At 39.2% G+C, this 25,658-nt stretch overlaps 1 protein-coding gene across 2 annotated transcripts in view; it reads right to left on the bottom strand.

Annotated features, from left to right (window-relative positions):
• Positions 1-6,005: 6,005 nt before the first annotated feature.
• Positions 6,006-25,658, bottom strand: part of CDK12 (cyclin dependent kinase 12) — a gene marked incomplete at both ends in the record, with an annotated part of 53,463 nt that continues 33,810 nt past the window's right edge. Inside the window, 8 exons of one of the 2 annotated variants that reach the window (XM_084238532.1) lie at positions 6,006-6,718; positions 10,444-10,896; positions 12,999-13,210; positions 15,956-16,087; positions 16,555-16,671; positions 18,193-18,270; positions 24,619-24,720; positions 25,098-25,154. In XM_084238532.1, coding sequence (XP_084094658.1) covers positions 6,006-6,718; positions 10,444-10,896; positions 12,999-13,210; positions 15,956-16,087; positions 16,555-16,671; positions 18,193-18,270; positions 24,619-24,720; positions 25,098-25,154 — 1,864 coding nt within the window. The remainder of the gene's footprint in view (positions 6,719-10,443; positions 10,897-12,998; positions 13,211-15,955; positions 16,088-16,554; positions 16,672-18,192; positions 18,271-24,618; positions 24,721-25,097; positions 25,155-25,658) is intronic. The other variant, XM_084238533.1, reaches the window with a different exon arrangement.

Genomic DNA, 25,658 nt, shown 5'->3' with positions numbered 1-25,658 from the left:
CTACCAGACTAGACAATTCTCCCTTCTCTCCATCTTCTGTTGCTTCATTATTATGAGATCTTTGGTCCCCTAACAGAAATTGTAAATATTTGTATAAGGCCAAACTCAGAAGTTCCCAAATTTATAAAAAGGCTGAGGCTCCTAAGTCTTTGAATGTAGTCTCTTTTCTCCAGGGTCAAAAGCATTCAAGGTTGTATTAGCCTTGGTGGGGAGGGTTGTCAGTCCACAAGCTGAGCCTGACCAAGGGTGTCTCTCATTACATGGTGTTTTACAGTTCTAGGAAGAAGGCGGCTCTCCTACCTGAGAGCGCCCATGCATTAAGGTAAAGACACACTCCAAGAGCAGACTTTGCTCTTCACTTAGCTGACTGCTACAATGTAGACTTTAAGTCTCTCCATAGTGGCCCTCACACCCCAAATCAGCTAGCTTAGACAAAACAACCTTCATTCCTTAACAACTATCAGCACTATCTTCATTTAACAACGAAGACATGGCAAAACATTCAAAAACCTATTTCCAGGTCCCAGAGAACCTATGTCTAAGTGAATTTATTTCCTGGCCATACCCTCTTATTCCAGAAAAGGCTGTAGCTGAGGGCTGCATGTTGAGAAATCTTACTAACAACTCACCATTCTAGAGAGCACTAAAAATTGACCTCAAATCTGCCTACTTCTCTCAGTCTTGGGCTACTAATTTTTAAGATAGAGCTATGCAAGCTATTCAGTGGCCAAACCATTTTGGCACCCAAGAGATTAATCAAGCCCTCATCTGTGTTTTCATGGATAGCAGGTCCCTCTTCTCACCAAGCTTTACTTCCCACAGACACCATCTGCAACTGAGCTCAGAAATGTCACCAGTAAAAAAATGTCTCAGGATTATGAGGGAAGAGGATGGAGAGACGAAGGTTGAGACTCCCTGCCTTTCCTAGACGAGTGAAGGAACCTCTAATACCCCACACACCATATAAAACTCTCTTCATGGTTCTTAGCAGTAAGAAAGCATAGCTATTTCACTTTCTCCTTTACCTCCCATCCCATTAGTTGAGGATCTGGAATAGCTATTTGTCTTCTGAATTACCTCTCATTATGCTTCAAAACTATGAAGCAGCAATAACTCTCCCCTGCAGGGCTAAGCAATCAAGACCTCTGGTAGGCCTCAAGCACGAGCTGGGTAGTAAGTGAGGAGAGAGAAAATTAGGAAATGAGAAGTGGATGGAAAGACAGCTGCTTATGGTAAGGAGTGGAAGACCACCACCAGCAATTCCAAGAGTCATTACTTCCCCCAAAGTCTGTCTATCCTGATTTGAAGTTTTTAAATCTGAGTACTCCTATATATGAGAAATGTCATGCTTGGACAGTAAAAATGACCAATGTCCAGGAATGCTCATCTTGCCTCCTAGGAACTAAGAAGACTTAGCACTTCTGCCTTTCCCTTGGAATGGCTGAACATTTCCTTACTTGACAAATGTCCCACTTCTATCCCCCAGCTGTGCAGGATGACTAAATTGTTAACAGAGAAGTAACTCAGTGCCTAAGGATCAGTCAAGCTACGGGGCAATCTTTAATAACAGTGGAAATCTCAGCACCACAGACACTTAACTTCCTTAAGGCATATGGTTAAGGATGTATGTCTAGGGGGAAAAGTAGTGCCTAAGAAATTTAGATAACTGAACGGTATGGTTTTCAGTTAGAAACAGCCTTGGATGTGAAAGAGAAGTAAGTTCAGGTTAGTTAGGCCCTGAACCTTTAAGCATAGCGTTGAAAAGACAGCCACTGTGATGAAATGGAAATAGCATTCTTTAGCAGGTTGAAGTTCATACTCCTAGTCATGAACTTGCAAAATATAAAGACTGAAAACAAAGTTCTTTTCTCTGGAGGCTAACCAGGAACACAGAATTCCAGAAGTTGGAATAGTCTTGCGCTCTCCATTCTTTTAGGTAAAGATGCAACAGCCCACTGGCTGCCCCAAACTTCAGATTCAAAAACAGGCTAACAATCATCACATTTTAAAATACAACTTCCTCCTAATTTCCCTTCTTCTATGTGCCCCTTAATCTGATATGACTGTCACCCCATCCACAACTCCCTGAAGCCTGGATGTCTGCTCTCCCTTTGTCTTCTGCCTGGTGTATCCTCTCCCTGTCTTCGGACAGGTTTGTTTGCTCTCTGCCTACTTACATCATTCGCAGTACTTCCGCACATCCTGTCAGGGAATATTTAGTTCAGAACCCTAAACCATGAAAGAGAAAGGAAACAACTCTATTTTCTGGTTGAGGTAGGAAAGATTTTGGAAATAAGAGGAATTTTACACTTAAAACAACTTTGACTCACTTTCTGGATTGGCAATGCATCAGAGAATGTAAACAGAGCTAGGCACGCTAATCCCCATGCTGACAGAGGTGAGGGACCAGGAGGGTCTATTCTTTGGTCTAACCAGTCTGTTACCAACTTCCCTTGACAACAGCTGAGCTCAAACCCACTTACCTCTCCTTTCAGGAGGAGCTGGGGTACATGAAACTCAACTCTTTTAAAAGCCTGGCACCATCATTATTTGTGTAACTGTTTTCTACTTTAAAAAAAAGGTAAATCACATCTTATGGTTTTCCCCAACTTTTTTTTATTCTCTAGTTCCTAGTCTAATGTTTAAGAACCTCTTCACACCCTGAGAACTTTTTTTTTTCGGTCTACATACAGCAATTCTGAGATAAAGTACCCCTAAGATAAAGTGGAGGAAAAATGTCCTTTATACATAATTAAATCTACTCAGAGGGTACAGACTGAGAAGTAAATGCAATGGAGCAAAAGTGGTATAGTAACAGGAAATATTTAATTTTCCAATCTCCACTTTCCATTTTTATAAACTGAAAGAAAAAAATTTAATATATTACAAAATATCTGTACATAGACAAGGTACACCCAGTGGGGGGCAAAAAAATGAGAGAGAAAAGGAACACAGTGTCAGAACCTAAATCAGGGAGAATGAGGTGGCAACTGACACTTTTTTTGATGCAGCATTCTCTCTCAAAACCGGCTGGTAACCATTTTAGTACTGTAACTATATATGTATATTATATATGTATATATATATCTCATATATATATATATACACACACACACACACACAAGTGGTTGGGTGATGTCTATGGCTAAGCTAACAGAAGTCCTACTTACAAATTTGTGCTAACTGCCCTGCTTTCAAACATAGATTTGGTATCTTCAAATCCTTATCATTTTTAAGGACAGTTGAAAAAAGAACTAAGGAAACTGGGTCAAGCAAATTTGTTGGGAAAAACACAAAAATGATCACGGTCAAACCAGTTTTCTCTCTCACTCATGAACAGTTTTCTCATCTGTTCAAAATAATGTATTTAATGGTCTTAATATCTCCTATGGTACAGTAATTCAAACCAAACCAAAACCACTTTTGAATAATTAATTGGGTTTGTAACTTTCTAACAGTTAAGTTGAAATTCTGCCAAACCTTTACTTCCATCATGTTAGATAATACAGCTGAAAAATTAACAAATACCTTTTCTTCCTCCACAAAGATTCCAGGACATTTAAGTGAGTTTCTTGTTTCCTCTGCTTAGAAAGTAAAAATTACCAATTTTTTTTTTTTTTTCATTTTAAAGGTTAGAGTCCCAAAATGGGGGATGAGAATGAGATGGGATCACACATACACATACACACATACACTCACCCTCTTCCCTAGTAGGGATGGGGGAATGGAGACTTAAGCATATTAGAGTATTTGGCATAATTAAAAATAAGTGGTAGGGAGGGAAAAACATTATTGATTGTTGATAACCAAAATACAATTAAAATATATATAGAATTTTATTCATATTTGATGGGAAACCAATTTTTGTCATCGGATACTTTTGAAAGCATCCCAGGCTTAAATTCTTTAATCAAAAATGGGAGAGTGGGGCCCAATACCTCAAATTCAAATGTTCTAAAATACAAAGGCCATGTCTGAGGACTAAGAAGTCAACAGACAAAAGGTTCAGATAAACTTTAATGAAATTTACCAATTATTGAGTCAGTGAGTCTAACAAATATAATTGGACACACTGGTATAAAAAGCCATCAACGCCAAAATGGCTAGAAGATTCTCTTTCTAATCAGTGTTTGACCTTGAGGGCAAGGTCAGATCAAAAACCAGAAAATAAAGAAATACACACACCGATATCTACCTATTTCAGTAACAGGGGAAATAGTCTTCATGTAAGTATCTGAAGAGGGTTCTTCTTTCATTTCTTTAAAGTTTTTTTTTTTATTAGTGCACCTTCCTCTTACAATAGTTTTTATTTTTTAATATATGAACTTGGCATTGAAACACGAAACTTCACTTGAACTCTGAAAACTATTCTCCAAGATGCTGAAGCATGCTTGCCCTTTTTTTTTTTTTTTTTGTAAAAGGGGGCTAAACCTACATTTCACAAAGATCTAAGTCTGTGAAGATAATTTATATGAATGTGTATTTTTTAAAACACTCTATCTATATGCTGGTACTCACATAGAAATGGAAGCCAGAATGAGAAACCTCCCCAAGTTATTCCACCCAGAAAGCCTTTCCCTTTTCCATTTCCTGTTCATCATCAGGCAAGGTTTTGCCATGAAGTCATAATTTAACCCCTTTTACCAAAACCAAAACTCTCTGGAGGAAAATCCCTAGAAGAATTGGCAGGATATACATGCTGAGATGTGTATATGTCAATACTGATCTTTCTTATGGTCTGCTCTTTTAAAATTATTTTTTTAAAAAGGTCTCAGGTATTGATATATCTTCAGAAAAATATCCACCCTAAACTAAGTCATATTTCCATGTATTTTCAAGATGTTTTTTTCTCTTTGACAATATTACAATGCTCTGTTTCAAAGTTTTTTTGACATAAAAATATATGTGTAAACAATATGCTAACCACTCTTACTAGCCCTCTAGGTATGGAGGCATCATCTCTAACCTCAGCTCAGCCACAATGTCCTATGTCGTCTGCATTTATAAATAACTTCACCATCAGAACATGGTTTAAAAAAAAACAATTTTAGAATTGAAGAGTTACAGAGAACACTATAAGAGTCTGAATCCTTTCCTTTATTTCAAAAAAAGTAAAGGAATTATCCCAGGTTCTTGGGCATCTCGAAGAATATTTTTTCCCAAATAAATGTCTCAGAGAACAAGACGGGAGGGAAGAAGGGAGACAGGCAGGGAGGGAGGGAGAGCAAAAGAGGGAAGGAGAAAGGGAAAGGGGGGTAGAGAGAGACAGAAACTACAGAAATGAGGTTAAAAAAGGGAAGCGATAAGGTTAGTCTACCTCCTCGCCCAGGAATGTCACTTTCGGTAACCTGCTTCATATGCAGGGAGACAGGGCATGTCTTTTGTAAAAGTGGAACAAACTTTGAGAGTAAGTAATTTATTTGGAAAAAAGGTATGTTCAAGATGCTCAATGTGGGCTTAAAAAAAAAAAAAAAAAGAGGTTACTTGAAAGCAAAGATGTAAGATGGTGGAGAGAAAGGAAACATTTATTTAAATCAGCCAGGTCACTGTTTCTCTTTTAGCAAAAGCCTAAGAGCAGCTCAAATTTTGTGTACACTATTCTCTTTAAAGAAAAAAAAAAAAGTTAAAAGAAACCATAAAAACTTTAAAAACTTAAAGAGAGCCTCTCCTGAGCCATCTCAAAATTGAAACTCTTCTTTTTCTTCTGCTCAAGAAGTGCAGGCAATGAACTAATAAAATATTTACTTTTCAATTTAATGACCCTCTCCATATTCTCTACTTATATCTAGCTGAAGTAAATGTTCTGGCTATAGCCCATCTAGGGGAACTGGTGCCAACATCGTTATAAGTCACCTGCTAGTAGCAAGTGAGCAAGGAATACAATGGACAGCTTTGCAGTAGCCAAATGCAGATGATTACCTCACTCTGATAAATGATTTCATTAAAGGTTCAGAGGACTCGTTGGAAAGAATGGATAGGGAAGGATGCTGAAATCAGTCTCTGGGTTAGTAAGGAACTCCTCTCCCCCTTCCCCCTCTTGGTGGGACTCTTGTAGGCCCCCGATAGAGTTTTCCAAAAGCAGAAGATTGAGTTGGGGCCCCCCAGTTAAGGCTTGCTCCTGAGCTGCTGGACCCGGTGGTTCCTGGCCCCAGTTCCCCATAGTTTTGCAATTTGTTCTCTGCATGTACCACTGAGTTGCTGCTTCCCTCAGCCTTCAAGAATGGTTGCCCAACCGCTGAATGTAATGCTAAGGGGACCCTGGCAAAACGGAGATCCTGGTCCCCTGGGAACTGCACTGACCCTGTGCCCTGGTAACTGCTGGACTCCCCAAGGTGGCTCACAGAGCCTGAGATGGTCCTGTTCTTCACCAGGGTCTGAGCCAAGGATTCTGTCAAGGCTGGACCAGAGTTTCGTTCATCAGTGTCAGTGGCACTGAACCCTGTTTCAGGCCCATCAGTGTTTCCGTAAGTCCTGTTGGGATGGGGTCGGGTGGAGTATTCCATTGGTCTCAAGGCCTGGTGCTCATGTGGCAGGTGGCCAGGAGGCTCTGCTTCAGGCTGGGATAAAAGTTGCAGCAAGGCGGCTGTCACGGCTGGGTTCAACTCCTGGGGGGCGCTGGAAAGATCGCCTTCAATCAGAGGGGGTGGAGGTGGCGGCGGTGGAGGTCCAGGGGGTTCAGGGGGCCTCTTCTCTGGTGGAAGAATGTGAGGAGGACATGCTGTGGAAGGGTTACTTCTTTTAAACACCATCTTAAAAATCACATGTGATTATAAACACAAACACACACACACACACTGCCCAACATAAACAAATATCAATACAAGTAACCATATATATATATGTATATAAAAAGAATAAAATCTTGGGATCAAGAAATTGCAATTTATAAATAAAATCAACTGATTAAAAGTGAAACAAATGCATTCTAGATCTAACAGCTGGTGTAAAATGATCATGTTTCAAATAATTGTCCTGATTTTTGTCTGAGATTTCCTTCCTTAAAGAACTGTTCTAAAATGTAGTCTGTTGGCAATTTCCCACCCCTTTTCGCTGTTGGATCAAAACATTAATGAAAATAAAGTGGAAAGAAGGAAGATGAGAAGAAACAATATACATGCTGTGGTCACATTTCTAGAACATAATCTTGCTGTACAACAGGAGACCTTCCATGGACTTAGCTAACACATTTTACAGAACGTTTGATGATATAAGGTTAACACCTGAAACAGAACTTAAAGAATATACAGGAGAGATGAAAAAGTAAAAACCTTTCATTACCATCATGCAGAAATATACACTTGGTTCTCCAAACTTCAGTCCTCTCCCCATAGTCACATCCTGAAGAAAGTGGTATTAACCACCATACTGTCATTCAACTTCCTATTTACAGTAATTAACTGTAGACTAAAGCAATCTTGTGTCATAATTTTCTACTTTCCCCCCCAACTTCCTGTATTTTTCCATGCTCAGAAAGAAAATCACTAAAGCAGTGTCATGCAGAATGGGCTGTTGACAAACATGTTTTTCTCAGAGATAGTGACAAGAAGTTGGTATTTATAAATATATTGAACTAATATACTATACTGTCTTTCCAAAGATCTTGTCTTTCTTGAACCACTCCTCAGATCTTTTTTCTCCCACTACTAGTCAACTTTGCCTAAGCATGGCAATCACTGTTTGATAATGAACACCTGCTAAGGTAGGAGAGTAGAAATGTAAAATGGCATGAGTTTGAGGACATATAAAACCAAGTGCAGTCATAACAGTGCCTTTAGAAAGCTGGGAGTCATTCTGTTGAAGAAAAGGTTTAATGTTCTGTGATATCTTCAAAATGATTGATCTTTCTGTTCCCTATGGAAGCATATTTTTAAATGTCCATAGAGTTAATTTTTATTATCTGAGCGAGGGGCATAAAGTCATTACTCAGACAAGCTAAAAATAGTTTTTCAATTATAATCAGATATTTTGATAGTATATTTACTACAGTTATATTTCTGCAAAGACAATGAGTAAAATATACATTCCCCATAGCGTGCAGATGAAAGCATTACAAATTGTTGATTTGTGCTGTGCAAGGATGAGATCTGGTACTATATTTAACACAAAAGTAGGGTGACCAACAGACCAAGTTTGGCCAGGACTGAGGAGGTTCCCAACTTGGAAAATTTTACTTTTAAAACTGAAAGTATAGTACAGAGATGAGTTGGTCACCCAATACATATATAATTGACTAATACTAATTGGTTGACTGATTAGGTGATAAAGAAAAATGAATTTAAGGGGAAAAAATTAGCCATGGAAAACTGACAACTTTGAGAATAGCCTGAAAAAAAAAAAAAGAGACAGCTGACTGGACTATAAAGATCTATAGATTTCAGAGCATTTTGCTATTTACAATATGTATTTAAGAACATTACAGTTACCAGTTATTTCTTAAAATACTTTTGGAATATACATGAAATGGAACACCAGGTTGTTTATTTTTTAATAGTAAGCACAAACAACTTTAAAAATTTCTAATTGCAAAAGTGGGCAGAACTAATATTTTCTAGCTATACTACTTGTCATTTAAAAATTACCTTTTATGTAAACAGCCTAGTTGTGTTTCAACAGAACTAATCTTTGAGCTCAAATTCTTTCACACGAATGAGGATAAAAACAATTTCAAGGTAGAAAAAGCAGATAGACTGGAAAAAACTACTAAAGTTAATGAAACTTCTTAAAGGAATTTAAAAATGGTCACAAAAAAAAAACATACTGTTATAAGATTTAAAGTGTTAACAATATTACCTATACTAATGGGGGGGCAGTTAATGAAATGTACAAATACCTTAAAAACATGTGATTCATTAGATTTCAACCATATCCTTACCCAAAAAGTATAGAGTACTAAACAGTATACAAAGTGATAGATTGTCACCTTCTCTGGCTTAAAGTCTGCCCTCTGGTGGAAGTAAAAATGAACAGTAAAATGGCCAACTGAGAGTCAGCTGGGGAGAAATAAGAACAGGGAGACACAGGAAACACCAACTGGATAACCCAGGGTAACTATAATAATTAGGAATAACATTTTTACTCTCTGAAAAGTAAATCCAACAATTTCTAGCCATAGGCCAGATCTTAACTTTAGTTCAATTTTACCATTTGACAGCTCAATAATTAGTGAATTTCTTTCGATTACTGTTATTTGATTTGAACCATTTCTTTCGGGTATTTTGATTACAGCTGAATTTTTTGGGGGGATAAGGGAGGACAAAAAACAGGGTAGAGAGATGAGATAAAGAAGCCTACACTAATTCTAGATTAGTGTTCTGTTATTCTTTGTCTTGGAGTCTCTTTAAAAATAACTGCTATCAGTATGAGAGTAGCAAACTGAATTGAACAGAAACAAGTTCTAGTTCTGCTTCTACCAATAATATGCTTCCAGTAGTGAGACCATAGACAGGCTTATTTAAACTCCCTGGACTATAATTTTCCTATCTGTAAAGTAAGAGGGTTAATTTTATTTATGTTATCTCCCAGTCTTAAAAAGATTTACATATGAAAAATAGCTTATATATTTGACCCTCTGCCAGTGGAAATAAGGTACATACTTTCTGCACCATCCCATATGAAATGTACATGCAGGTCCCTAAAGTTGAAGATTAGTATACCTCATCAGCCCTTGTGCCTCTTCTCATTCCCCAATTCATAGGGTCTTCATGCACAGCGAAAATTTCCAAGGTGGTGAAAAACTCAGTTAAGTAAAGACTTTGCAAATAGACTGTGAATCAGAATTGATTAGAAAATTTAAACTTCTTTGCCTTCTAACAAAAATATGCCTTGGTCATGTCAATTTCTTTTTTATATAATGCTTACTTCCTAATTTGGGGTCCATTCAATTTTCCTCTTTCAGGTACAAAGATTTAAAGAAATCATTTTTACATGGAAAGGAAATGTATGATGTTAATTATCTACTTAGAAATATACCCAAGTTATGCTCCAGGAGATTACAATCATATTTTATTAGAGTTTTCTTGACTGCATCTTCCAGGTAAGACTCTAGTATCTAGCATCCAATACACTAGAATACAATCTGATGATGGTTTGTTTAGAAGCCAGATTTTCAAGTGTAGTACTAGCTGGCCACCACACACACAGTGGTTCAAAATACATCACTAGCTACAGTTGTGGCTTCCTTTGGTTTAGAATAAAGGGGAATTACTTACCTACCTCCTAGGAAAAGGAAAAACAATCAGTATATAAAAGGTGCTTTAAGAAGCACTGAGAATTAAATAAGAGAAGCTGGGCAAGAAATACATAACTTGGTGCTATGTTCTCCTGTAGACTAGGTTACAGAAAACTGATACTGAGGCCATTGATGTAAAAAAGAAAATGTTAAAGAGATTTTTAAGAGGATCAAAAGCACCTGAGCTCAATGAGATTCATGACCGGTCTGTTTACCTGCTGCCTCCTCCTGTGGCATTGTGGGAGTTCTTCGGGACCCCTGTGGCCCACTGTTCTTGTCACTGTTGTTTTCCTCCAGGCTGCCTGCTGGCTCCTGGGTTTTCATCAGTTGACTCAAGAGAACTGCCAACATATTCTGCATGTCAGCTGGTGTGCTTGAAGTTTCAGGGGTTGTCTGTTCTGCTGAAGGATGAACCAGTGGGGCAGGGGGTGCCTCCTTCAAAGACTCTTCTGGAGCCACAGGCTCTGAGTCCTGCTGCTGGGAAGTCACTTCCGTTAGGGCACTGATGGATTGGTTCAGGGCCTCCAGCTGCTGCTGCATTTCTGGGTTGGAGTGGATGTTAAGCAGCTGTGCCATCTGAGGGATGCTCAGGTCGGTTTGGCTCTGCAGCAGGTTCAGTAACACTGCCAATTCACTTTGATTCAACTGCTGTGTGATGTCACCGAGGCCTGTGGAGAGACAGAGAGCCAATATAAGAGGTTGAGGTAAGGCAAGGACCTTTGCTTTCTTTAACTGGCAACAGCAACTTGTAATAATATGAATTATATTTCATTTTGAGGGCCTCCCTGGTGGCGCAAGGGGTTAAGCACCGCACTATGAAGCAATCCCCAGCCTCTGCAGCACAAGTTCAATCCCCAGCCAGCCAGAGAAAAACCCACACGGCGAAGCAGATCTCTCCTGCCTTGCCCGCTGCTCCCCTCAGCAGTGTATTTCAGTCAGTCTGCCTGTTCTGTTCCCCACTCTGTCTCTGGTGAATCCTCTCACCCCTGCGTCTCTGGTCTGTACCCCAGCTCTTGTTTGCATAAACAAACAAATCTTTAAAAAAAATTTCATTTTGAATGTCTCATTTTTCATGCCTCAAATTATCATGACATAGTTTGTTACTTATATTTTCATTTAAAAATGCATGGACTGAAAAAACATATCTATATTGTGAATAAAAGGGATTTAATTTTGTCTATATCCTCCAAGGTCTGTGATTTTCAACCCATACCCTTACTATGTATCAGAATTACTGGGAAAGATTTTAAAATTCAAATGTCTCAGGTCCCAACCCTACAGATCTGGCAATTGTCCAGGGTTTTTTTTTTTTTAAGATTTATTTATGCATACAAGAACTGGGGTGTAGGTCAGAGGTGCAGGGGGTGAGAGGATTCACCAAAGTGAGTGAGGAACAGAACAGGCAGATCCACTGAAATACACTGCTGAGGGAAACAGTGGGTGAGACAGGTGAGGTCTGCTGTGCCATGTTAGTTAGCTCCCTGGCCTGGGATCTAATTCATGCTGCAATGGCTGCATTTAGCTTGACAACACTGTGACTTAACCCCTGCGCCAGTAGGGAGGACCCTGTTCAGGTTTATTTTTTAAAGTTTCCTGGTCGGTTCTAATGTGCAGCCAACATTGCGCATCACTGTTATAAGTGGAGAAGGAAGGGAAAGACAGCCAAGGAAATCTGCAGTTCAGAAAAGTTGGTGCTATCGTGAACTATTTTGCCATAATAGTTTGTTATATAGTTTTGGATATATTTAATCAAATTATAGTGTATGGAACTAACTCATTTTGTGTGATTAACATGAATAGATGAACAGATTCTCAGGTTTTTTTGTTTTTAAGATTTATTTTATTTATGCATAGAAGAACTGGGTTTTAGGCCAAAGGTGCGGGGGGTTGAAGGGGTAAGCAGATTCACCAGAGACAGAGTGGGGGGGAGCAGAACAGGTGGATCTACTGAAATATACAGATAAGGGGAGCACTAGGTGAGAAAGGAGGTCTGCTGTGTCCTACATGGGTTAGCAACCTGGCTGGGGATTAAACTCAGGCCACAGCGGTGACAGTGTGATAGCAGCGAGGCTTAACCCCTATGTCACCAGGGAGGTCCCCAGATTCCCAGAAGGTGTTTATCAAATCTACCATAAATAGGCCTCCAAGTTACGTGATAAGAAGCATGGGCGGGGCCTCCCTGGTGGCACAGGGGTTAAGCAAGGGGTTACGACTCAGTGCTATGAAGCTATCCCCAGCCACTGCAATATGAGCTCAATCCCCAGCCAGGGAGCTACCCACATGGTGCAGCAGACCTCTCCTATCTTGCCCACTGTTTCTCTCAGCAGTGCATTTCAGTCAATCCACTTGTTCTGCTCCCCACTCTGTCTCTGGGGAATCCTCTCACCCCTCTCACCGCTGGCCTATACCCCAGCTCTTGTATGCATAAATAAATCTTAAAAAAGAAAAAATTAAAAAAAAAAAATGGGCAAACTAACCTTAAATTAAACTGACTTACTTAATTCATTGATTTATGCCATATTTCTAGTTGATACAGTGTTTTTTATTTCTGGTGAGGAAAATAATCTATTGTAGACTTTCTAGACCACAAGTACACCTGTCGTTTTTTCTCCTTTCCCCACAGTTAGGATATCAACTTGTTTACTATTGCTTCACTGGATGTAAACTAAGTCATACACACACAAACACACATATATCCTTGCCCCTAACCTTCAAAACCTGTCAAAGAATGTGCTTAATGAAAGGACAAGGTCTCCTTCCCAACACTGACCTATTGCATCCCCAGCCCCAGGCTCCACTTTGCCAGGAGCAGGCTGAGGTGGTGCTGGGCTGCTGTTCTTCACAGGCTCAGCACCTGTCCCTGAGGTAGTTTCTTTTCGAGAGGTTTTAGATGGAGGTGGTTCCTCTACCACAACACCGCTTTGTCGTTGGCGTCGCCGTTTCTTACTCCATAATTCATGGCAGTCTTGCCAATGGGGGAGGCTGGAAAAAGACAAAGCAAATGAAAAATGTATATGGGAATGCAGGAGTGAGTGCCTGGAAGAATAAGAGATTAAAATAGAAAGGTAAAGAGCTATGAGAAATGAAAGGATAAGGAAAACAAAAATAACCAGGAAAGTTAGTAAATATAGTAGCAGTGTCAGTGGAATTATGGCATAGGGTAGACTGAGGAAATAAACGTCCAAAAGCTCAAATGATTTCTACAGTGAAAAGTGAGGAGCTTGTCAACATTAGAAACATACCTGCTCTATAAACACTTATATTCCAGTCAAATAGTTAAGTTTAATAAGGTTCTTACTTGGCATAACAAGAATAAAGGAGAACTTCATTAGTTGTGTTTCAATTGAGAATGGACAAGACAGAAATGACTGGCTTTTTAATAGCTACAAAGAGTCTGGGCAAGGTGTTGATTTAAATCTTAAAAGCACACAGTGTATCATGATAAAACCACCTTTGTGTAAATCAAATTTGTTATTTGGTCTGTGAGGACTTTAAAATTGGTTCTTTCTTCTACTTGCCCACTAAATTTCCATGCCTAGATATTTTCATTTATGATATAGCTTAATGTTTTCAATATATTTCAACATGTCCCCATCCTCAAGAATATGAACAGTCCAAGGAGGTCAAATCTTACTACAATGGGGGGGTGGGAATTGTATGGGGACTATAACCAAGATGAAAATGCATACATTGCACAAAAATGAAAAATGATGTAAAAAATATATAAAATTAAAAAAAAAATCTTACTACAATGAAGATTAACACAGCCAAAATCTGTCTGTAACAAGAGTTTCCAAATTTCAGTAAAAAGCTTAGATGTTGCAAGTAACATTCAATGTATCAAAATTCTAGTACAGTAAATGAATCTGGACATTTCTTTGAAACAATGAGATCTGTAGTTACTACCAACTCATGTACTAAAATTCTACCCATTTCTTTTACATATACAGTCTTTCTAAGAAAGACTTAGTAAGAAGGGAATGCCCCAAAACATGAAAGCTATGATGCTGTCAGCAATATATTCAATGGTGGGGCCTCCCCTGGTGGCGCAGCGGTTGAGCGCTGGGCTACAAAGCTGCCCTCAGCCTCTGCGGCGCTGGTACGATCCCCGGCTGCCGGTGAGGGTCCCACATGGCGTGAAAGACCTCTCCTGTCACACCCGCTGCTCCCCTCAGCAGTGTATTTCAGTCAGTCCGCCTGTTCTGTTCCCCACTATGGCTCTGGTGAATTCTCTCACCCTGCCGCGCTTCTGACTGTACCCAGTGCTTGAATAAATAAAATAAATAAATCTTAAAAAAAAAAATGTATTCAATGGTAAGTCTTTTTATCTGCCAGAATCTGAGACGTGAGTGTAGAACTGCTGAGTATTCTTAAAGAACACAGGAAATTCATTAAGATTCTGAAGAAAGGGGCCTTCCTGGTGGTGCAAGAGGTTAAGAGTCAGCACTAAGAAGCTATCCACAACTGCTGCAGAATGAATTTGATCCCCGACCAGGGAGGTGACCCACATGGCGCAGTGGATCTCTCCTGTCTCACCCACTGCTCCCCTCAGCAGTGTATTTCAGTACATCTGCCTGTTCTGCTCCCCACTCTGTCTCTGGTGAATCATCTCACCCCCCGCACCTCTGGCCTACGCCCCAGTTCTTGTATACATAAATAAATCTTTTTTTTTTAATATAGTTATCTTTTTTTTTTTTTAAGATTTTTATTTATGTATACAAGAACTGGGGTACAGGTCAGATGTGTGAGAGGGTGAGAGGATTCACCAGAGACAGAACAGGGAACAGAACAGGCATACTAGAACAGGGAACAGAACAGGCATACTCACAAAATACACTGCTGAGGGGAGCAGCGGGGGAGACAGGAGAAGTCTGCTGCGCCATCTAGGTTTCTCCCTGACAGGTGGGGATCTAACTCACACTGCAAAGGCTACAGACAGCTTCACAGTGCGGCGCTCAACAACCTGCACCACCAGGGCAGCCCATAAATAAATAAATCCTTAAAAAAAAAATCCTGATGAAAGAGAGACAACACAGTCTAAGACCACTATCTACAAAATCTAGGAACTATGACTTGAGTGATGCAAACTATTTAAAACTAGGACTGTCCTTGCAAGTGTGATATGTACATGGTCATCACAGACAGAGGGGATTCAAGCAGATGGACTGGTTAAGAGCAAAAGCTAGAAGGAAGATTTTCAAGGGCAACATGGCAGGAATTCAGGCACAAAAGAAAATAGCCCAGGGGCTTCCCTGACGGCATAGGGGTTAAGCCTCAGCACTATCACCACTGTGAACTGAGTTCGATCCCCGGCCAGGGAGCTAACCCACATATGGCACAAAAGACCTCCTGTCTCACCCACTGCTCCCCTTATCAGTATATTTCAGTAAATCCACCTTTTCTGCTCCCCACTCTGTCTCTGGTGAATCCTCTCACCCCTGATACCTTGGCCTACATCCCAGTTCTATTCATAAATAAACAAATCTTAAAAAAGGAAAGAAAAAGAAAATAGCCCAAGTCAAATTAAGAGATATGTATCTTAATCTATTCCATGTTAAAAAAGAAAACACAGCATCAAAACAAACCTCTTTTCAACCACATTAACTCTAGTACATCTCTCCATTTGGGACTTGGGTTATTTGTAATTCTTTTACAAAACTTACTGAGTTTCTCATCTCCTGATGCCTAGAGGGAAGTTTAGGATCACCACACGGCCACTATACTTACTCTGGAGGAGCCATTTTGCTGAGTTCAACATCTTTCAGGAAGTCACTCTGAAGGGTTTGTTCAGCTGTGCAACGTTTGCTAGGATCCAGTGTTAGCATATGGTCTAGCAAATCAAGTGCTGCTGAAGGAATGCTGTGAAGAGAAAGAGGAAGAATAAGTTCACAACTACTTCATAGTGCTTAAACCTGTAAGCCTGTGTCAAATGTCTCTGAAGTTCCAACACCACATAAAACTGTAGAAAGGCAAGAGGAAGCTCACTAGCACAAGCATATTTGCTTCTATACAAGACTTAAGAAATGCTATAATACATATAAAACGTGAAGCCAGCAGTTTCATTCTAGGAAAGACTAAAAAAACAACTAGTGTTTTATAAATATTTATTGTTCAAAATAAAATGGTGTTGTATGATCTAAAGTTTTCATAAAACCAAATTACAAAAGGGTTAAGATAAAATTCACATACTATTCAAAAATAAGATGCTTTCTTACAGTGATTAACTATAATAAATTAGGACAACGCTAGCTCCATAAGCCAGGAAAAAGTGAAGTCTGAATACCAGTCAAACACAGAAACTAGATGTATACTTTTGCGAAACTCACAAAGAGAATTCTTCTCGTAGACGCCTTCTATATTGCTTCTTCGGTTTCATGGTATTGAAGTATGGTAGCTTGATAACATCAGGCCAGACAGCTGGACAAGGGCTACCACAGAGTCGACTAAAATCAAAGCAAAAACAAGGAAACAAGTAAGTCAGCATCATGAATTCTGGAGATTCCAGAAGCAGAAATTACCACCTTCTGAGGCCTAGAGAATCCTGGCTTTTTAATTAGAAGGCATATAGAAAGGTAAAACATGACCTCACTGGTTAAGAATAGGACAGAAAAATTACAATATAGTGAAAATATTGGCACAATAGTCCAAAATAATTCACATATTTGGTTTTGTAAAACATGTTTTACTCCTCCACATAGTTTTTCACTACTAGTTTTGTTCTGGTCTCCTCCACATAGTTTTGTTTCACTACAAGTTTTGTTTAGTTTTGAGTTGGTCCAAAATGTCCCTATATAGGGAAAACTGGCAGAAAAGAGTCAAGACTGGAAATCTTAATGAACAATTGAGTTTACTTAATAACAAAGGAGGTACCATAAATACCACCTTAAAAAAAGTCTGTGTTACCCTGCTGTACTCTTCCCTAAAATCTCACTGAGGAAAATAACCCAAATTCCTTCCTAATCCCTGGCCTTCATCAAATCCTACTATAGGTTCTATCTTATAAAACTGATTATATACCATATGACTAAACTCTGTGCTTTCTAAAGGCAGGACCTGTCTTATTTAACTCTAAATCCTAAAGTTTAACAGAAAGGAGTTTGTTACAGAACAGGTTCAATAAATGTTTGCTAAATAAATGTGATCTTAATCTAACGTAAGAATGATAACAGCTATCCTGAAAATGGTGTGCTTAGAAAAAAAAGTATACAAAGATAAAAAAGTAGGTGGATTACAATTACACATATAATCCATGAGAAAATTGGGCCTCCTTGGTGGCACAAGTGATTAAGTCTCAGCACTATAAAGCTGTTGGCAGCCACTGCAACGAGTTTAATCACTAGCCAGGGAGCTAACCCACATGGCGCAGCAGACCTCTCCTGTCTCACTCACTGCTCCCCTCAGCAATGCATTTCAGTCAATCCGCCTGTTCTGCTCCCCACTCTGTCTCTGGTGACTCCTCTCAACCCCTACCCCACACCTCTGGGCCAACACCCCAGTTCTTATATGCATAAATAAATAAATCTTTAAAAAAATTAAAAAAAAAAAGGCCTCCCTGGTGGCGCAGTGGTTGAGCGCTGGGTTGCAAAGCTGCCCGCAGCCTCTGCAGCGCCTGTTCGATCCCCAGCTGCTCCCCAGCCACTGGAGCAGGGTCCCACATGGCACACAGACCTCTCCTGCCGCCCGCTGCTCCCCTCAGCAGTGTGCTTCAGTCCTTCTGCCTGCTCTGCTCCCCGCTCTGGTAAATTCTCTCACCCTCCCACACTTCTGACTGTACCCAGTACTTGTATAAATAAATAAATAAATCATTAACTAACTAAATAAAAATAAACCTGATTAAGTGAAGATAGACTTACTTGGACATAAAGAGCCTAAAATCATTTAGAAGGATGAGTGAAAAGCATTAGAAATCAGACAATGAGATTACCTATCACAAATGGACACCCAGAACACATGCACAGTTGTACCTGATCAGTTCTAGCTGAGCCAGTTCCAGATTGGCTTGAAAAATAGGCTTCTTTGTGAACAGTTCCCCAAGGATGCATCTAAAGAGAGTAAAATTGAGAGGTCAAGAGAAAATCCCCTAGAGCCCATTTAAAGTATTACTCAGTAAACTTTTACAACATATAGGGCTGCATCTAATATACCATGTTGTAAACTAGCCCAAAACTGTATTGTCTGAGTTTTGTAAATGGAAATATTTCTTGCAGTAAAAATACAGTATAAAGGCATTTTAAAATTTGATCAAACTAAAAGATAAGTCTACAGACAGAGAAAGGGAGTCAGGAATCCTTTTGTATCGATTCCTTTGTAAACTAAGGAATCCTTTGTAAACTAAGACTGAAAAAACCCATATTTCCTTTTTACAAAGATGCTCAACAGTTCCGGAAAGCTATTACCTTTTTTTTTTTTTTTTCATTCACCTGCTCTGTAGAATGAGCCCTACATGTAGCCCTCTTGGTGCCATATTTGCAAAGAAAAGTTTGTCATCAGCCAGGTTGTTTCAACAGGACTTCTAAAAACATTATCCTTAAAAACCTTTACTATTTTGAAAAGGTCTTTCAAAATTCCATTGGCTAATTTACATAATCTCTAATATTTCTCCACAAACGATTCATCACAAAAGAAAAACTAGTAACAATAGTTATTTAGTGGGAAGGAAGACAACACCTTAACCAAGTGACCAAAATTAGTATACCTAATAAGAGGTAAACCAAGTTCCTAAGTACAAATGTGACATCTTGAAAATAAAACGTATGGGGGATTCCAGCCTAAAATTTATAACCTGAATCTATATAGTAACTGGTCTGTATTCTTCAAAAATGTAAATGTCATAAAAGATGAAGGCTATGGAATGGTTATACATTAAAAAAATGACAACTAAATGTAATGATACTAGACTGAATCCTCTTGATGGAGGTATTCGGGTATGGTACTATTTCCAAGAGATTATTAGGGAACTGACAAAATATGGAAATACAGGCTAAATACTCCATTAAATACTGTATATCAGTACTGAACTTCCTGAATTTGACTACTGTATTATGATGATATAGGAGAATGTCTTTGTTTTTAGGAAATGTATATTCAATATTAAGAGATAAAGGAGCAAAATACATGCAACTACTTGGAATAATTCTGAAAAAGATATGGAGTGTGTGTATATGTATTTTATCCAATGTATATCTTATATGTTGCATCACACACACATGAACATAGAGGCCCACACTATTCTATTGTACTTTGTAGACAGTCTTTTTTCAAAAATAGAAACTGAAGGTTTCTGGCAACTCTGCATGACAGCATGAGTTCCTGTCATGTTTGTGTCACATTAAATTAAGGCATATACAATGCTTTTATAGAAATAATGTTATTGTAACTTAATAGACTAAAGTATAGTCTATTTGTGTGACTATCTTTATTGTAATATTCACTTTAGGGCCTCCCTGGTGGCGCAGGGGTTAGGGATAGCGCTATCAGGCTGTCGCCAGCCACTGCATCACAAGTTCAATAGGGACCTCTTTTGTCTCACCCACTGCTCCCCTCAGCAGTGTATTTCAATACATCTGCCTGTTCTGCTCCCCACTCTCCCTGGTGAATCCTCTCGCCCCCCACCCCACACATCTGGCTTATACCCCAGTTCTTGTATGCATAAATAAAAATAAATATTAAAAAAATTTCACTTTATTGAGATAGTCTGGAACTGAACCTGCAATACCTCTGAAGTGTGCCTATATAGGCAAAAGTAGTAAGAGGTAAAATAAAATAAAATAAAAAAAAAAAAAAAATTACTCAATCTAACATGAATAAATCTGACAAAAATTATGCTCAGGAAAAGATTAGAGGGAAAATAAGATCATGCATTGTGTGATTCCACTTACATAAAGTTCTAGAAATGGAAATCAATCTATATGGCATGATGTGGCCAAGAGAGTAAGATTAAAAAGGAACATATAAAACCATTTGTACGTAATCATTATGTTGGTTGTAATGATGATTTAACTAGTGTATATGTCAGTATATATACTTATATTATTAAGGATAAGTATACACTTAACAAATTGTATACTTTAAATATATAGTTTATTATATGCCTTAATTAAAAGGGTAAAAATTTAGTGAATCTACATGAAGGCTATACTGAAGTTCTCTGTATACTATTCTAATAACTTTTCTGTACATTGAAATTATTTTAAAATAAATTTAAAACAAATGGAAAAAAATCACAAATACTCTATATATCTCTGTATGCCTGAACTAGTTCATTTTATTTAAAGTGGGAAAGGAAAAAAACGACAAAGGACATCCTTACTGTCCTTTGCTTTGAAATTACATTTATTTACAAATACACATAAAACCAAAGTTTATACAGTTTTATTCTGAAATTCTCTAGCTTGACTAAACTTGAGAAAGCAAAACAAACCTAGTTTTGTTTTTTTGTTTTTTTTAAAAGACTGATTTATTTATTTATACAAGCACTGGGTACAGTCAGAAGCGCGGAAGGGTGAGAGAATTCACCAGAGCCAGAGCGGGGAGTAGAGCAGGCAGAAGGACCGAAGTACACTGCTGAGGAGAGCAGCGGGCGGCAGGAGAGGTCTGTGCGCCATGTGGGACACTCTTCCAGTGGCCAGGGAGCAGCCAGGGATCGAACCAGCGCTGCAGAGGCTGAGGGCAGCTTTGCAATCCAGTGCTCAACCCCTGCGCCACCAGGGAGGCCCAACAAACCTAGTTTTTAAAGTTATCAGCACCTTTCTATTATTGTTAACCTCAAATACAAATTCTTACTTTCAATATCTTCTCAAATTATATAATTAAAAAGGTAAAACTCTAGTTGTTTTCCACATTAACCAGCTTGTTACAAATGATAAAATATGATACAAAAGACCAGATGAGTTCTCAGACTCTAGGTATAATTTGTTGCACTATTCTTTACAGTTTCTTCCCTAAATTCAAACTGAACTGCTCCATCAATTCTCTGTAACATCCCACAAAAATGTTTTCAGAGAGGGCCTCCCTGGTGGCGCAAGATTAGGTTAAGCACCGTACTATGAAGCAATACACAGCCTCTGCAGCACGAGTTCAATTCCCGGCCAGCCAGGGAGAAACCCACATGGTGCAGCAGACTTCCTCCTGCCTCGCCCGCTGCTCCCCTCAAGCAGTGTATTTCAGTCAGCCTGCCTGTTCTATTCCCCACTCTATCTTTGATGAGTCCTCTCACCCCCTGCATCTCTGGCCTGTACCCCAGCTCTTGTATGCATAAATAAATAAATCTTAAAAAAATATTTTCAGGGGCCTCCGTGGTGGCGCAGCGGTTGAGTGCTGGGTTGCAAAGCTGCCCGCAGCCTCTGCAGTGCCGGTTCGATCCCTGGCTGCTCCCCAGCCACCAGAGGAGGGTCCCACATGGCGCTCAGACCTCTCCTGCCGCCCGCTGCTCCCCTCAGCAGTGTACTTTGGTCCTTCTGCCTGCTCTGCTCCCCGCTCTGGCTCTGGTGAATTCTCTCACCCTCCCACGCTTCTGACTGTACCCAGTGCTTGTACAAATAAATAAACAAACAAACAAACAAACAAATAAATAAATCTTTAAAAAAATATTTTCAGAAAGATACCATGAATCACTAAAATAGTATGCTCATATCAAAAATCAAACAAAAATCTCAACTGGATGCATCATGGGCTTTAAAGAAAGTTTTAACTTCCAATTGTGTTTTCTTTTCTTTCAGTTGCCAGTTTTTGGTGGGGAAGACACCCTTATGGAATCAACACAATACTACTACACTGAGGATGCAGAATGAAATCCCAATACTAACAGAGCTATAAACTTCCCCACCTGCTACCCCTCCCTGCATCTTAATGGGGTGTTAACTTTAGAGCCTAGTTGTGACAATTTAAATACTAATACTGTTAAAGCAAATAGTCCAGAGAGCAAATACACGCAGCTTGAGTCACTAAAATTTAACTCATTTGAGTTGGGTAGGCTACCTAAAAAATTATGCTTTCTCTATCACCCTTTTGAATTTTGAAATAAAACCCCATGCAGTACTCTTTTTAAAGACTGACATTAGTGGAGGAGGGAAAGAATGGGGGAAAATGATATGCTCCACTAGAAAGTGTATATATCAGAACCATAAAGTATGAAGGTAAGGGACAATATATGTAGCACACAGCATAAGAAAGTTGAATGAACATGGCTCATGTCCGTAACAAACAAATTATGGTCCCTAAATATCATTTTCCACTGGAAGGGACTAAGTTTCCTTGAAGAAATGAACAAAATGAACCTGGAAGTAGAAAACAAGGAAGGCTATCAAAGATTACTACTTTTATATCAAAAGGACTTAAAAATTAAGCTGAATAAACACCCACTGGCCAAAAACTGGAAGAGTTCAAACAGGAATAATGATGATAACCACAATGGATTAAAATATCAAACAGGGCCTCCCCGGTGGCGTAGCGGTTGAGCGCTGGGTTGCGAAGCTGCCAGCAGCTTCTGCAGCGCCGGTTCTATCCCCGGCTGCTCCCCAGCCACCGGAGGAGGGTTCCACATGGCGCGCAGACCTCTTCTGCCGCCCGCTGCTCCCCTCAGCAGTGTACTTCGGTCCTTCTGCCTGCTCTGCTCCCCGCTCTGGCTCTGGTGAATCCTCTCACCCTCCCGCGCTTCTGACTGTACCCAGTGCTTGTATAAATAAATAAATAAATCTTTAAAAAAAATAAAATATCAAACATGTTTAAATCTGTGAGTTTGTAATGAAACAAAAAAAAAAAAAAAAAAAAAAAAAAGAAAAACAAATCTCAAATCCCCCTCTTTGGTCTTCGGAAAAACTGTCTCGTCTTGAAAACCCAGTAAATAAAATTAAAGTATTAAATCTCTATCACTAACTTTTCTATATCAACTGTACCAAGGGTTAGCCAAATAGATATCAACTTTTTTCCAGAAAAAATACTATTAGAAATTGGGCCTCCCCGGTGGCGCAGCGGTAGAGCACTGGGTTGCGAAGCTGCCCGCAGCCTCCGCAGCGCCAGTTCGATCCCCGGCTGCTCCCTGGCCGCCGGGCGAGGGTCCCACATGGCGCACAGACCTCTCCTGCCGCCCGCTGCTCCCCTCAGCAATGTACTTCGGTCCTTCTGCCTGCTCTGCTCCCCACTCTGGCTCTGGTGAATTCTCTCACCCTCCCGCGCTTCTGACTGTACCCAGTGCTTGTATAAATAAATAAATAAAAATAAATCTTAAAAAAAAAAAAATACTATTAGAAATCACCATCACAAAATAATCACAAATTAATGGCTGTGGATGACAGCTGGTAACATTTCAATTAGAGTGTAGCATGTTATGTAAAGTGGCATGTGTCATGTGTTTGTGTAACTCTGCCCTGAGAGGGATGAATATTTTATCAGACATTGTTTACAAGTGCCTGTATAAGGTGACAATAAAAGGCAGACTAATTTGTAGTGGATTATTTTTAAATTCTCTAAGCTAACATAATCAGTGACTGCCTAGGCAAAGAATCCCACGCCTCTCACTCCCCACGCTAATATATCATTGACCATATAGTTTCTGCCAAGAAGTATTCCCCAAAGACAATCAAAGGGAGGGAGAAAGTTGAAGAAAAACTATTCAAAACAACTTGTAATTTCAGTGGCTGGGAAACATATTTGAATTCACCTAAAATTTATAAGAAATAAAAAGGATAGAGAACCATGCTTAAAATGCATGCTAAGGATGGAATCTACAAAATCCAGACTGTGAGAAACTCTACAGGACAAATGATCCAGTTTCTTCTAAGGAAACTGCAAAGTGGGGGGAGGGAATCCTAAGAGACATGAAGGGAGAATCTATTTAAAAAAAAAAATGAGATCATTCCAATCTAAGGACCTTATTTGGATCCCAATTCAATCCAAGTTTAAAAAAAGAGACAATTGGGCAAATATTTTTTAGGTGTGTTTCTGATACTGAAAATAGACAAGAGGGCCTCCCTCGTGGTACAGGGGTTAAAGTCTCAGTGCTATCAAGCCATCGCCAGCCACTGTGGCATGAGTTCAATCCCAGGCTAGGAAGTTAACTCACATAGTGAGTTCCCCTCAGCAGTGTATTTCAGTACATCCATGTATTCTGCTTCCCATTCTGTCTCTGGTGAATCATCTCACCCCCCCAAACACACACACACCCCCCTCTGTCCTAAAACCTAATTCTTGTATGCATAAATAAATAAAAATCTTTAAAAATAAAAATAGCCAAGAGAGTTCTATGAAATCTAGCTAAAAAGTTTATTCCCATCTTTAAGGCTTAAGGAGGGAAAAAATGAATTTTAGGTGGAACACAAATAGTGGCTATAGATTGATAACAGGGTATTAAGTTCAATATGTTAGTTACAAATAAAACAAAAAGAAGGTCTTACCCACAGCTCCACACATCTATGGCAGGTGTGTAACGCTCCTCTCCTAGTAGAAGTTCTGGAGGTCGGTACCATAGAGTAATGACTTTGTTTGTATAAGGGCGACTGAAATGTAAAAAAAAAAAAAAAAAAAAAAAAACCCACGTCATATTTACAGTGGCATCTGATGAAAAATACTGTACAATTAGATAAAAATAGAATAGCTACCAGTGGGACTGTCAAAATAACTCCAAAGCAACGTAAATTTCAAAAGCAAACTGGAAAAAGGTAGGAAATGAAGAAATAACTTCCAATACAATTTGGTTTGATATCAATTTAAGGTTTGTTCAAAAATTTAAATATAATTTACTGTCTAAAATCTATGTGGTAACACATTTAGAAAATTAGGGAAGGCTGACAGTTATTACAAGTTGCATAAAGCTAGGATATCCAAGAAGAGACACTTCTTTCATTTTCCACATAAATTTTCATGAATGTCTTACCTCTCTTCGGAGTTATAGAGTCGAGCAAGTCCAAAATCTGCTAGTTTGATCTGCCCACTGTAAAACAAAAAATAATTCTTATCATAAGTGACAGTTGCACTCTCCAAATTACACCTAAAAAAATCAAGCACTAATTTACAAGTTAAAGGAATTTAAAAAAGGAATTTTATCCTCTACTTTCTTCTATTTTTAATATTCATTCTCCCAGATTAAACCTCTTTAACAACCCCGGTTTACAGTCTTAGGGTTTGTATTTTTTTACTACTGTGTTTTTGGATTTGACTCCTTAACTGTTTATTTCTTGAAAAATAATGGACTGGAGGGCCTCCCTGGTGGCGCAAGGGGTTAAAGACACAACCTATGAGGCTCGCCACAGCCACTGCAGCACTGAGTTCGATCACCGGCCAGGGAGCTACCCAAGTGACGCAGCAGATCTCTCCTGACTCCCCACTGCTCTCCTCAGCAGTGTATTTCAGTCGATCTGCCTGTTCTGTTCCCCACTCTGTCTCTGGTAAATTCTCTCACCCCCCCACAACTCTGGCCTGTACCCTAGTTCTTGTA

The sequence above is a fragment of the Talpa europaea genome (genome assembly GCF_964194135.1).
Source record: "Talpa europaea genome assembly, chromosome: 7".
Classification (NCBI taxonomy): domain Eukaryota; kingdom Metazoa; phylum Chordata; class Mammalia; order Eulipotyphla; family Talpidae; genus Talpa; species Talpa europaea.
The sequence above is the reverse complement of the archived record's forward strand: the minus strand, read 5'-3'. Positions and strand labels throughout refer to the sequence as shown.